This window comes from Myotis myotis, unplaced genomic scaffold (assembly GCF_014108235.1).
Source record: "Myotis myotis isolate mMyoMyo1 unplaced genomic scaffold, mMyoMyo1.p scaffold_m19_p_15, whole genome shotgun sequence".
Classification (NCBI taxonomy): Eukaryota; Metazoa; Chordata; class Mammalia; order Chiroptera; family Vespertilionidae; genus Myotis; species Myotis myotis.
This window is the reverse complement of record NW_023416319.1, coordinates 8,256,712-8,270,566: the sequence shown is the minus strand read 5'-3', so window position 1 is coordinate 8,270,566 and position 13,855 is coordinate 8,256,712. Positions and strand designations below refer to the sequence as shown.

General features: G+C 45.2%; 1 protein-coding gene across 20 annotated transcripts in view; it reads right to left on the bottom strand.

Moving 5' to 3' along the window:
- Positions 1-13,855, bottom strand: part of ABLIM1 (actin binding LIM protein 1) — a 247,649-nt gene that overhangs the window by 48,426 nt on the left and 185,368 nt on the right. For all 20 annotated transcript variants that reach the window (XM_036335882.1, XM_036335897.1, XM_036335880.1 and 17 more), the window contains one exon: positions 2,020-2,107. In XM_036335882.1, the coding sequence (XP_036191775.1) occupies positions 2,020-2,107 (88 nt within the window). The remainder of the gene's footprint in view (positions 1-2,019; positions 2,108-13,855) is intronic.

Sequence of the window (13,855 nt, the reverse complement as noted above, 5' to 3'; positions counted from 1 at the left end):
CACAAGAAACCCTCTTCATGTGGAGACCCAAGGGCCACGGGTCAGGGCCGGGCCCAGGAGTGCATTCGCCGTGAAGGCCTGTTGATCGGGAGTCCTTGGCCAGAACCCCGGGCTTGCACAGTGTCCCACTGTCCCCCAGAGGCCAGGCACACAGCAACGTGACACAGAGAGAACATCAGGTGCCTGGGAAGATGAAACTGCTCCTTCTTCAAGGATGAGCCGAGAGGCAAGCAAAGAGCACCGCGCCCGCGAAGAGATGTACAACGATCCCTGGAATTCTGAACGCACTCCACCTGGGCAGATAGCTGCTCGTCTGTGGCGTGGATGTGCTGCACTTGCGCACATCTATTCAGCTCCGTCTATGCAGCTTCCAGGCCCAGGGCTGAGCCCAGAGCTCGAGTCTCAGTTCCCAGCAGACACAGGGGTTACACTCACTCGAGTCTTTGTTCTGAGGGCTGTAATTGACACACTAAAACCCACAACAAAGCCTGGAGACCAAGTGGAAACAAACCTACTCCATTCTGAAACGCAGTCACACCTGCAGATGCACAGCGTGTCCCCAGGGAAGCGAAGCCCAGATGAGTCCAGGGATCTGGGTTCTTGTCACTTGTCTTTATTGGGACCTTTAATATTCAGTGATTTTTTTTTTTAGGCAGAATTTTTCAGAGTACTCATCCTACAGCTAAGAGGATGTTTGGGTTGTTAATATCTCACATAGGCGGCATTTTTAAAGAGAGAGTAGCCGAAGCTTTGCTTTAATATTCCACAGTAATTTCTGCAGGCTTTTCTGGGTTGCATAAAAAAAAACTGAGAGTAAAGGAAACCACTCATTAAAAATTCACAGTATGCTCACTTGTATGTGGAATCTAATGAACAAAATAAACTGATGAACAAATAAGCCCAGAGACATGGAAGCATGGAACAGACTGACTAGTGCAGGAAGAGATTAACCAAAGAGCTTATATGAATACATGCATAACCCGTGGACACAGACAATAGCGCGGTGAAGGCCTGGGGTGGGGCAGGAGCCCGTGGAGGGGGGAGAAAGAGGGAGGGAAATGGGGGAACATCTATAATACCCTCAACAATAAAAGTAAAATTTAAAAAATATAGTGTTTGGTGCAAAGAGACATGAAAAATGACATCGAGAAGCAGATGAGACCCAGTAATTACCAACACTGAACGAGCAATAGCTCTTACGGTTCTTGCTAATTTTACTGATAAGCCCTTGTCTAGTTAATGACTCTTTTACAGCTAAAAATAGTGAACTGCTCGCACAGATGGGACTGTTCGCCTGGCAGGAAACCTTCCCCTAGAGCCCCTCCGCGAAGCTTCAGAACTTTAGATAAAAACCAGTCATAGTCGTACACTGGGATAATCTCTCAATTTCATTCTTAATAAAAAAATAAGAAATCTAACGGCTCCCTGGTAATCCCACCAGCAACGTCCCAATTTCTCTTTCAGGGGCTTTGGGTGTGTTCTCTCCATTCTCCTTCAATAGAAGAGCTATGTCATCTTAATGGGATGAAATATATCTGTGACGCAATTCACCAAATATGAGATTTCCTTCTCAGCAGCAGCCTGGGAGGCCTCAAAGATCCTTCTGGCAGGGCAGGGAAAAGGGAACGGACAAGGTAGCCGTCCACTGAGCAGCATTTCTAGAGCTGTTTTCTCTCTTGGATCTTTTGTTTCCCAAACATGTTCCTGGAGAGGGTTGGGAGGAGGGGGAGTGATCGTCACTCGTGCCTAACATCCATGGCGTCCAACACCCAGGCCTGCTCATTCATTGCAGCAGCAACACATTTGTTTGTTAACAACCCCAGCGGCTCGCTGCCAGCATGTCAACTGCTTAGCTGGTTAATACTAAGCAATGAGGTAACTTCTGGCCACATGCCGTTTGGATCTGAGTAACCTTGCAACTAATGAAATGCCTCCTTCCCTAAAAACAACCAACCAAACACAGAGCAAGGTTTTCTTTCCCCCGGTGGGGAGAACTTCCTGGGCTCCTGAGCACCTCACCTTGAAGATACATTTCCTCTCCTTCTGTGAACATCTGGTTGCATCTGCTGCATCGTGCACAGCTGGGGTGGTAATGTTTGTCACCTGCCTGGAAGAGAAGAGGTAGAGGACGGTCAGTCTACTGGTTACTGCCCCCAGCCTGTTTTCTGGACCTGGGGGTTTAGGGGAAAGAGAGGATGTGGAGGCAGGAAAAATAATCGTCCAGTTGATCAAACCTCCTACACCAACAGCCCTAGAAGCTGAAGCCGACGCCATTGGAGCTGGGAGGGGCTCAGAGACCAGCTTCTTGTGCTTGTCATAATGGGGCCGCCTTGCCTCTTGGGGTTTCTGGCTTCCAGTTCTCTCTTGGCTTGGGCTCGCCTGGACGATGGCCAGTTACACACCACGTGCCCAAGCTGAGGCCACGCCATCTCCCCAAAACACCCACCTCAAAAACGTTAAAGCAATAAGAAGAAAGGATCCTTTTAGCAGGTTCTTGCTTTCTTAGCCAAACAGTCTGACAGTAATAAAATCTACCCAGCTTACATCTGGATGAGAAAAGCCCCAGTAAAAGACATCATCAACTGCTTTTGTCTCAGAAGGAGCCCACATTCTCGTCGATGCTGCTTACAACCATCTTCTGCCAAAATCTAATACTGTTTTCTGAAGGAGGCGCTCTGCTGAGGCGGCTCTGCATTATCCACAGGCATTCCACCGTCTTCCCTGTGACAGATGCCACCACAGCAGGTGCTGATTTCCCCAGAGCAAATGTCACTGGACACGGCGACAACGCTCTAGACAGGTGCCAAGTCCCATTAGAGTCCCGCGCCAAATGCATGCCTGAAGAAATGAAACCTTTCTGTGGACAGCTTAGCAAAAACTGTACCACCTGAAAATTATCCAGTTCCCTCTGCAATTAAGTCATGTTGTCAACCAACTATAAAAGCATCTCTTTTCCATGAACCATGTGGAAGGCAGTGCTGGGAGCCTAGGGTTAGAAGTAGCCGCCCCCGGTGCCCCACATGGAATCTCAACAGGAACCCAGAGGCCGGAGTGACTCCTTTCTCACACCCTCCTAGAGAAACTTCAAAAGCCACTTGGCAACCAGAGTGTGAGATGGTGCTCAGCTACTCAAGATAATCAAGTGGGGGGAAAATGGACGTTATTTAAAACTAGAAGCCAGGAACAAAATCTTTTCAGTGGTATTTGCCGGAAAATTCCAGAAGTGGTGCGATTGTTCTTGTCCACACAGTGTGTTTAATTAAATTTTTTCCCCTGGGGGGAGGGGGAGGGGAGAAAATGTCAACATAAAGTAGTTCCTTTCCTTAGGCCATTTAGGGTCCAACGTGAATGAATGAAGGAAGAGAGAAGATATCGCCGTATTCAGTTCTAAACTATGTTGGCTCGCTGGGATGTCAATGCGGGGAGGTCCCCGTCAGGACAATCTCAGGATTCTCAAGGAAAATGTAAGGAAAAGAATTAAGGCTCCTCGAGAGGAATCTGGTGCAGTCTACGGTGAAAAGCACGATTCTCAGTAAGCTAGGTATAGAAAGAAATTCCTTCAAGATGATAAAGTGTTTCCATCATATTTGGTGGCACATCAGAAGCATTCTTCTTAAAGACAGGAGCAAGACGAGGATGCAGACTTTAACCAATGTTTTCCTACATTGCTTTAGTCCTGGCCAATGTGATAAGTCAAGAAAAAGAAATAAGTGCAAAGGTCACTAATAAAAGAGCTCAGCCAAGCAGCTAGATAAAAAAAAATTAACACATAAAAGCCAATAGTCTTCCTACTCACTAGCAACACAAATTAAGCCAGTGTAATGGGAAAATAGGACCTCATTTGTAATAGTGACAAATAAACCCTCCCATGTAAGACTTACATAAAGAAAACCACAGCACTCAACGGATGAACAGAAAAGACTTAAATAGAGACACAGTATTTCTGGATGGGAAAACTAAATATTGTAAAGATGGCAATTTATTTCAAAGAACCTATTAATACAATGCCTTCTAAGTCTAAGCCCTCATTGGAATTTCCTTTGCTGAACTTGACAAGCTAACTCTAATAAGCTCACATGGAAGAAGAAAAAATGCTTACAAATACACAGACATTTTTTTTTTTTAAAGCGCAGCAATATAGGGGTATTTTTACCTTCCCAATGTAAAAAGTTATTCTAAGGTTGAAATAATTAAAGTGCTTTAATTCTGGTGCAGGAAAAGAAAATAAACCAGTGGGACAGAAGAGAGGAAGACAGATGCACAGTCATACATATAACAAGAGAATTATGATAAAGGTGGGGTTTCAAACGAGTTGAAAAAATGAATTATCCAATTAAAGGTGCAAACAATGGATTTTCCACGTAAGAAGATAACAGACAGGGAGAAAATATTTGCCATGCATTTCAGACTACAGATTATCATCCAGAATACATACAGAGCATCTATGAGGAAAAGTAAACGGCAATATGGGCAAAAGGTAACTTCCGGAGGAAACACAGATGATCCCAAAAGGAACCCGGGAAATACAATTTAGAAAAATGTATTTTTCTCTGTCAGATTGGCAAAGATTATTAAAAAAAACACAAACTAGTGTGAGGACATAGGAATTCTCACACTGTTGGTGAGCAAAATTCCTTTTGGAAGGCAACGTTGGCAATATTTATAAAAATGTAATGTGTACACATTCCCTGATGCACAAATTCCAGTTCTAAAAGCTATCCTACAGAAATTCTCACATGTGTATATACTGAAGACATTCAACACTGCATTATATGTAATAGTAAATAACAAAGAAATAGAAAACAACCTAAATAAGAAAGTGGTTAGATAAAATATTGATCTTAGGCAGCCATGAAAAGAATGAAGTAAACTTATAGACACTTACATGGAAAGAGTTCAAGCTGATATGACTGAGAGAAAAAAATCATGCAGAAAATAATACAATCACATAATGAGTAGTCAAGAGAATGTAAACACTGGAGTAAGTCTGACTACATGCAATCCTGTTTCGGCACCGTGTGGTCTTGTGATGGTGGGAATCTCTCGGACCTTCAGCTTCCACATCTATAAAATGGCTAGACTAGCATTCACCTCATGGGGCTGATGAGAGGACTAGCATTTTGTCTGGCATCCCCCAACAGGCCTATAAGTCAGGCACTATTATTATTATTTACTAGAGGCCCGGTGCATGACATTCGTGCACTGGAGGGGGGGGTGGGGGGGAGGGGGAGTCCCTCAGCCCGGCCTGTACCCATTCACAGTCCAGGAGCCCTTGGGGGGTGTCTGACTGACCAGGAGCCCTTGGGGGGATGTTCGACTGTGGGGAGCGGGCCTAAGCCGCAGTCGGACATCCTTAGCGCTGCCACGGAGGTGGGAGAGGCTCCTGCCACCACTGCTGCACTCTCCAGCCATCAGCCAGGCTTGTGGCTGAGCAGCGCTCCCACTGTGGGAGTGCACTGACCACCAGGGGGCAGCTCCTGCATTGAGCATCTGCCCCCTGGTGGTCAGTGCACGTCATAGTGACCGGTCATTCTGCCGTTTGGTCGATTTGCATATTAGCCTTTTATTATATAGGATTTCAGAGAGAATGCACATGTATATCAGTATCATACCTGTGTCCTGCATGGAGGGGCAGTAAGGAGAATGCACACCCATCAGTTTGTTGTGAATACCTCAGCAGAGACAGGAAGGAGTGAGGGTCAGAGCCCAACAAGTTCCTTTGTATGTTTCTGTACTCTTTCATCCTTTACAAAAAGGATGTATTTTTGTATTACTGTGTAATAAGCAAATAAAGACCAAGAGGAAAGAAAGTCCATGTCTCTTGGAGTCATCACCCCTAGGATTGAGTTTTCAGCCCAATCTGTACAAGAATTAGGATCCCAAGTAAATCACAAACTCTCAGATGACCATGTTGATGGTGATAATAAAAGAGAATATTATTAGTGATTATTCTGTCTTCATAAATATTTAGTCACTGGTTTCATAATAACCTAATAAGGTAGGGGCTAGTATTCTCTATCTCACAGGTGAGGAAACCGAGGCTTCGAGAGGGTTAGTAACTTGTCCACAGTCACATAACCAGGAAGTGGTGGGGCCAGGATGCAAACCCCGGCGTCTGGCTCTGAGGTCCACGTGCTCACCTGGAACCGTAACGAACAACCATTCAGTACTCAGCTGCCACAACTACACCACCGTGATGTTGTTAGGGCGAATGATCAAACGACATTGTGAAAATGGTGTGACACACTGCAAATAATAGTAAAGACAATAATATCAATAGGAACAACTACCTAAAAACCCTCTGCACAGAGATGGCGCCAAGGCCATTCACATCAAGGCCTGTTGCGTGGGTTGGGATGCTGACGAATGTCTCTCTGGATGTCGCCCTCGCCAGGCACAGAGAGTCACCGTGTTCCGTGAACTGTCACACAAGGTGGATGGAAGACACACCAAGGCTCCACGTGGCAGGGCTTTGCTCTGTAAATCGGTAGCAAAAATGCTGCCCAGAAACACCACCACCGCCATGCCCAGGACATTAGCCTGGGCCCAAGCACTTGCCTCATCCCATGACGCTGAACACCTCATGGGATTCAGTGAGCCAGACTCCAAGGGCAGTTAGTTTCACAGCAGCCCAGAGCCGTTGTTTTTGCAGCAGGCCGGGGGCCACAGGGGCAGGTCCTCAAAAATGAAGGAGCCCCTTCTTTGCATGTGGAGCTACCCCCGTTTCACTTCTTCTTGCGCAGGCAGCCATGACGGCTCACAAGCTCTGTGCACAGGCCAGCGAGAGGATCAGAGATGAACACAGACGTGGGTCAGACATGGGCCAACTAACCAAAAACTAAATGAAGCTGGAGGAAATTTATTTAAATTGGAGTCATTTTTTAAAAAATGTATTTTTATTGATTTCAGAGAGGAAGGGAGAGGGAGAGAGATGGAAGCATGAATGATGAGAGAGAATCATCGATCGGCTGCCTCTTGCACTCCCCCGACTGAGGACCGAGTGTGCCCTGACCAGGAATCGAACCGTGACTGCCTGGTTGACGCTCAACCACTGAGCCACGCTGGCCAGGCTAAATTGGAGTCATTTTTAGAGGAAGAAAAAGCATTTCAGATCATGAGCAAAACAAAAGACTAAATGGTGCCCATAAAAGAACATGATGAACTCACGGCCCGTGGTGGAGAGAAGGCTGTGGGTCACGAACTTGTAAAGCACAGCGTGAGCTCTGTGGGGACAGGTGACCTCATAAGCAGTGATTACCGGGTGCGTGGCCCCAGGCCGCACGCTGCAATCCAGCTGTGCTTGAGCTCCAGAGGCCAGATGTGCCGCTGGGCTCCCCAGAGCTCTGCCCCACTATCCTCCATCCATCTGTGCCCTGCTTTAAAAAAAAACACGACAACTCTATTTTCTTCATTTTCACATATTCAAAAAGCACATGTTAAAAGTCTACATTGTGGCTGGCATGAAACTCCACCGACAGTAAACAAATGGTTTATTTAGCTGAGTTTTGTAAGGCACCTGCCTACACATTCAAAGTGCTAAACACTGCTTGCCTTGAATGTGCTGATTAAGTCAGACTGGAGTGGTTATTATTACTGTTTGGTTTATCTCTAAATGGAAGTACGATCTTTGGCACACAGCCTGGGTACCGTCTGGGTAAATACCACCGACTATAAGGCAGGATTTGGTATAAGGCACCACATTTTTGATGAGACCCGTTATCCAGAAGATCAAAAAGGACTCCTAAACTCCTTGTGGAATCGGGGGTGGGGTGTGGGGAGTGCCACTGGAAAGGGCTCTAATATTTGGAATCGGATGATTTGGGTATTATTCCTTCATTTGGTATCCACAAGAGCTCAATTATGTCACTATTTACCCTCTCCAGCCCTAGGCTCTCCATCTGAAAAAGAGGGAAGGGCTGGGCTAGACAATTTCAAGTCCCATTTACCTGTAAAATTCTACGATTCTGTGTCAAATCCTGTCCCTCCACAGAAAAGCAATTTGGGCAGAGAAAGGACATTCTTGGTGGTGGGGAATGGCATTCAATCAATGACTCCATGGTGCCTGACACCCGGGAGGAGAAAGGGAACTGTAATTGGACAGCTAGTCTGCTTGTCTGGTAATCCGCTGAGCCCCTGGACAGTGACTGTCCTTTTCCGTTTCTCTTCCCACCTTCCTCCTGGAGTGACCTGCGCCTGACATGAACCAAGGAGACGCGGAAGGTGACTCTTGAGGTTCACCTGCAGCCACATGTAACTTATGCCCTGCCTCCTTCCACAAAGCACCTACCGATGCTTATCAGAAGGCCATGATCTAAAAACCCCTGAACAGAAACTTCAGAGGAGAGAGAAAATCCAAAGACCCCAAACTCAAACAAACATGTTTGTGGTGATGTGAGCTTCTTAGTAGATGAGAACAAAAGGGAAAATGGGCCACAGATTTCTCACTGTGTCAAAAAATGGCCACACACAATCGCCACTAGAGGGGCGAGGTTTCCTGATTGTAAATTAAAATGACAGTCATCAAGGCTGACACTCCACAGGGTCTGGCCGGGCCAGGCCTTGTACCTATGCCTTTAAGTGGCTGGTTTTGAAACAGGCTGGGGAGGTGGACGCTATTTCACAGCCTCGTTCCACGAGCAAAAAAAACCACACATGATAACTTAGCTGTTTACCCAAAGCCCCCAGGTGCGTCCAAAAATCAGAGCTGGGCTTTGAGTCCAGGTCACCTGACTCCACACCTGCTCTTGCTGAAGTGCCTCCTAAAAGCACCGAACAGATTCCCATAGAGGGACCATCACTTGTTTCTTATACGAGAAAAACCAAGGGTGTAGCCCTGAAAGATAATGGAATGAAGTCATTTCCACAGGGGAAGTTACACTTCTGAGGTCTAGGTTTGTAGTGTTTTTTTTTTTTTTTTTTTTTTAAGATCTAATTTGACACAGAGATGGTGCTTAGAATATCCAAAAGAATAAATAAATTGCTTTTTTGTCCCCTGAGACTCACAAACACAGCTCTGGTGGACGGTGCTTTCAGACACAGGATATGCAAATACTGAAGCTTAGTGTGTTGGCCTACATCAGGAGTTTTGGAGCTTGACTGTGTATAAGTGACACCCAAGAGCCTTTTAAAAATAGGTTCAATGACCCTGAGGTGGGGCCGAGAAGTGAGCTTTTTTATTCCATCAGCCCTGGAATGAGCCTATAGATCATTATACACCGGGAAAGCACCAGTCTGGGTGGTACCCAGCGCCCAAACCTGCTTGTGGATGAGGAAACCACAGGGAGTGACGGGTGCACTGCTTACGAGGCAGGTGCCTGGGTGGGAAGGCAGAGGCAGAATCACGTAAGTCCCGGCTCATTCCTGCAGGAGGGCAGCGGGGGGGCTGACTCAGCCTACTTCGCATTCACCATTTTCCCCTTCGAGTGGGAGAGGTTTCCAAGGTGCCTGGATGGGCTTGATCTCCAAGCTGAACACTCAGCTGTTGCAGGAGGCTTTTTCCCTGATGCAGCATCCTGAACAGGCAGGGTGGGGAGGGTGCGCCTGGGCCCAGAGTTTGTATGCCGGACAAAGGTGAATCAAGAGGGCGCCACACAAGTCTGGGCAGAGCCAGCCTGCACAATGAGAGCATCCTGCACTCCCTGCTCCAAACACGTGTGCTTGGCGGGGGGGGGGGGGGGGGACAGCAGCTCGTCTCACCCAGTGAAGATGCACAAAATAGTGCCCAGAGAAATACGCCATTGCCTCCATTGCCCTGCTTCCCTTTAACCAGCTGCTTGAAATGTAAAAGGCAGAGCCCAACTCCCTTCTTTTAATGGGGGGTGGGAATGAAACAAGGGACAACACCCCAGCACAAATGCATAATGGTTTCTTGCAGATGGTTACTGTTTTCTCATCTCCTTCCAAGGAATTAAGGGCAAAAAACAAACAAACAAACAAAACCCACATGTTAAAGCAGTCTTCGCCATTTCACAGTGCAATACAAATGCTATCTGTGAATGTGTGCGTTCCTAAAGGACCTAACGAGTCTCTTTAAAATGACCTATATATCCAGTGCAATCTCTATCAAAATCCCAGCCAGGCTATTGTAGACACTGACCAGCTGATCCTAAAATTTACGTGGCAATGCAAAGGAACTAGGAGAGTAAAAGCATTTAAAAATGATCAGGATTAGGTGAATGGACTTAAACCACCTGATTTCAAAAAACTTACTATAAAGGTACAAGCAATCAAGACAGCATGGTATTGGCACTGGGATAGACATATAGGTTAATAGAACAGGAGAGAGTCCAGAATAAACCCATACACTTATGACCCATCAATTTTCAATAAAGTGCCGAGGCAATCTGATGGGGAAGGGGTAGTCTTTCCAACAACTGGTGATGGGACAATTGAATATACAAATGCAATTAAACCCTACCTCACACCATACACAAATATTAACTTACAATATATTACAGATCTAAACATAAAAGCTAGAACTTCTAAACAAAAACATAGCATAAAAATCTTTGTGACCTTGGTTTAGGCAAAGATTTCTTAGATATTATACAAAAGTATAATCCATACCAAAAAAATGGGTAAATTCAATATTATCAAGATAAAAACCTTATTCTCTTCATTAAGAAAATAGAAAGACCTGCCACAGATTGAAGGAAATTTCTGCAAATCATATTTCTAAAAAGGACTAGTATCCAGAATATATAAAGAACTATTACAACTCAACAACAGAGACCAAGCAACTCAAAAAAGGGCAAAATATTTAAATAACATTTCACCAAAGAAGATCTACAAATGCCAAATAAGCAAATAAAAGTATTTTAAACATAGTTAGTCACTAGGGGAATAAAGTTAAAACCACAATGACACACTACTGTACACCTGCTACAGTGACATTAATTAAAAAGACCAACCATGCAGGCGTTGAAAGGATGTGGAGAAAGTGGAACCCGAAACCGCTGCTGGTGAGAATGTCAATCACACGGCTACTTAGGCAACCTCTTTGGCAGTTTCTCAGAAAGCTGAACATAAGTTTACCGTGCGACCTCACACTGCCACTCCTAGGTATCAAATGCAAAGAAGTAACATATCCACACAAAGACATATATGAAAAGCTCATAGCAGGGTCTTCCTCAGAGCCCCAAACTGGAAACAAACCAAAGGGCTCTCAGCTGGTGAGTAGATAAAACATGGAACACTCAATAATGAATCCTGCTAAGCAGTAAGAACAAACTCCTGCTACATGCAACAACACAGAAGGACCTCAACAGCATTATATTAAGGAAAAGAAGGTAGACACAAAAGACTACCTGTTTTTATTCCATTTATAGGAAATTTCTAGAAAAGGCAAAACTAAAGAGAGATGAAGTCCATCAGTGGTTGCTGGGAAGGGGGCTGGGATAAGACGGGGTAGGGTTGAATGGGCAGTCAAATGGGGTGACTGAAAATTCCAAAACTGCGTTGTGGTCATGGCTGAACAACTGTGTGCATGTAATAAAAATAATCAAACTGTCCGCTTTTAGTCAGTGAATCTTATGGCATGTACAATAATCCTCCATAGAGAGGCATGACAATGAAAGGCAGGCCGGCGTGGCTCAGTGGCTGAGCGTCAACCTACGAGCCAGGAGGTCACAGTTCAGTTCCAGGTCAGGGCACATGCCCAGGCTGCGGGCTCGATCCCCGGTGAGGGCGTGCAGGAGGCAGCCAATCAATGATTCTCTCTCATCATTGATGTTTCTACCTCTCTCTCCGTCTTCCTTCCTGTCTGAAACCAATTAAAATATATTTTTAAAAAAGAAATAGATTATCTGTACCCCTCACTCCCTCATAGTCACTGTGCTGACTTCTAACTCCATGCTTGTTTTACCTGTTTTGGAAGTTTATCTAAACAGAAGCGAATAGGTCTGGCTTCTATTACTCACCACAGAATTGCTCACGATGCTGCAAGTAGCTGTTCTTTATTACATCCTGATTACACAGCAATCCTTTGTGTACAAGTGCTATATTTTATGTATCTATTCTACTCTCAAGCATTTTGGTTTCTTTAAAAGGCTGTCTGTTTGAACAGGACTGCTGTGGAAATTCCTGCCGAGTCTCTTGGTGAATCATACACGTTTCAGCTGCAGTTACACACAGGAGTACACGGTATACAGCAAGCTCATCAGGTAGTACTTTCGCTTCAGCAGCTACTGCCACACAGTTGCCCAAAGTGGTTTTTGCCTTTTATTACGATTTTAATCTGAGAGGGATTTGGAGGAATTAAATAAGAAGAATCGAACTAAGAGCCCTTTGCCAAATGGATACCCAAAGTGTTTTTCTAAACCCTGGGAATGCTCTTTTTTAATAAAATGGTCTCTAAGTAAAAGCTCTGCCGCTTAATCCCATCAGGTACCCATTATTCCGGGACCTCCAGAGGGCCACTGAGCAATTTTCAACCCTCCTTCATCCTTGTCCTTCTGCTGGTAGCATCCTTTCAACTGATGGACAGACGTGGCCGGAATGCAAATAACGATCATATTTAATTCCTAAATGGACGCAAAACCTGCAGGCAGTGGCTGGCATCGCCTGGACCACTTTGCAGAATTCTTTGCCTGGGAGCCTCAAAAGTGGCTCAAGTTTGGTCCAAGGCCCGCTGGGAACAGTGCAAAAGAATTGGGTTCGGAAGATGCACTTCAGTGGCTACTGAAAGATCTAATTTCCCCCCTTGTGATGGAGTTTAAACATTTCTTACCCATTATTATTTATTTCCAATATATTTTTATTGATTTTAGAGAGAGGAAGGGAGAGGGCTAGAGATAGAAACATTGATGAGAAACATCAACTGGCTGCCTCCTGCACACCTCCTACTGGGGATTGAGCCTGCAACCTGGGCATGTGCCCTGACTGGGAATCCAACCATGATCTCCTGATTCATGGGCCAATGCTCAACCACTGAGCCACACCGGCAGGGCTCCATTATTTTTATTGTTAATAATACCCTTCACATTCGTTCTGTAGTGGAATGTTTAGAAAGCACGTTATGATTTAACCTGCCCAATGCTTTGTGGGGTACCCTCTTATTCTTATGCCTAATTATGGGCTAAGAAGTCTTCAAAGTTCCAGAGTGAGTGTTTAAATCTAGGGTTTGCTATTAAGTCCCTTCTCCCCTCCCCCCACATCCTGCTACAAGTCAAGGGTGAGAAGGACTGGAAATTACTTTGGTGGTTTGGATAGCTTAAAAAAAGTTCTTTTTTTCCCCCTTCTCCCTTCTTCCATCAATTATCATGAAAGACTAAAGACGCTAACGACTCAGGAAGATTCAAAGCTCTCTGAGAGGCCATCCCTTGCACAACTCATTGAGTTGACAATCATGTGAAGTTGTTGATAAGAACTCAGTTCCTGAGGCCTCCTTACGAGGGGCCAATTGGCCCATTTCAGACACGTGATGAGGTTGCCCCAGTTTCTCTAGGTGCAATGTCAGGAATGACAGGAAAGTGGTGTTTGGGGAATCTGATAGGTTGAACCTTGTACTGAATGCCCGGAGTGATTGGCTGTACTGTCTATTTCCTCCGATCCTGTGTATTTTCTGAAAAGACCTATATGCTCTATCATGTTAAAAGGGCATAAAAGTATTGGTTCTGCCTAGCTTGCAAGATTGCTGTGCAGGTGAAAGAAATGTTAATTATACATAAATTCACTGTGAGTAACATGACACAAGGAGAGGACGAACCAGGTTGCAAAACGCCAACGACTCTAAGGCGTTTCCTTTCCAAATACTTAGGCTCTGAAAGGAATTTTAAAGGGGCCTATTCAGGAAGCTGGACATGAGAGGGAGCAACCTTGGAATCCAAAGGAATGTTCCGGTGAACGCGGAGGCCGC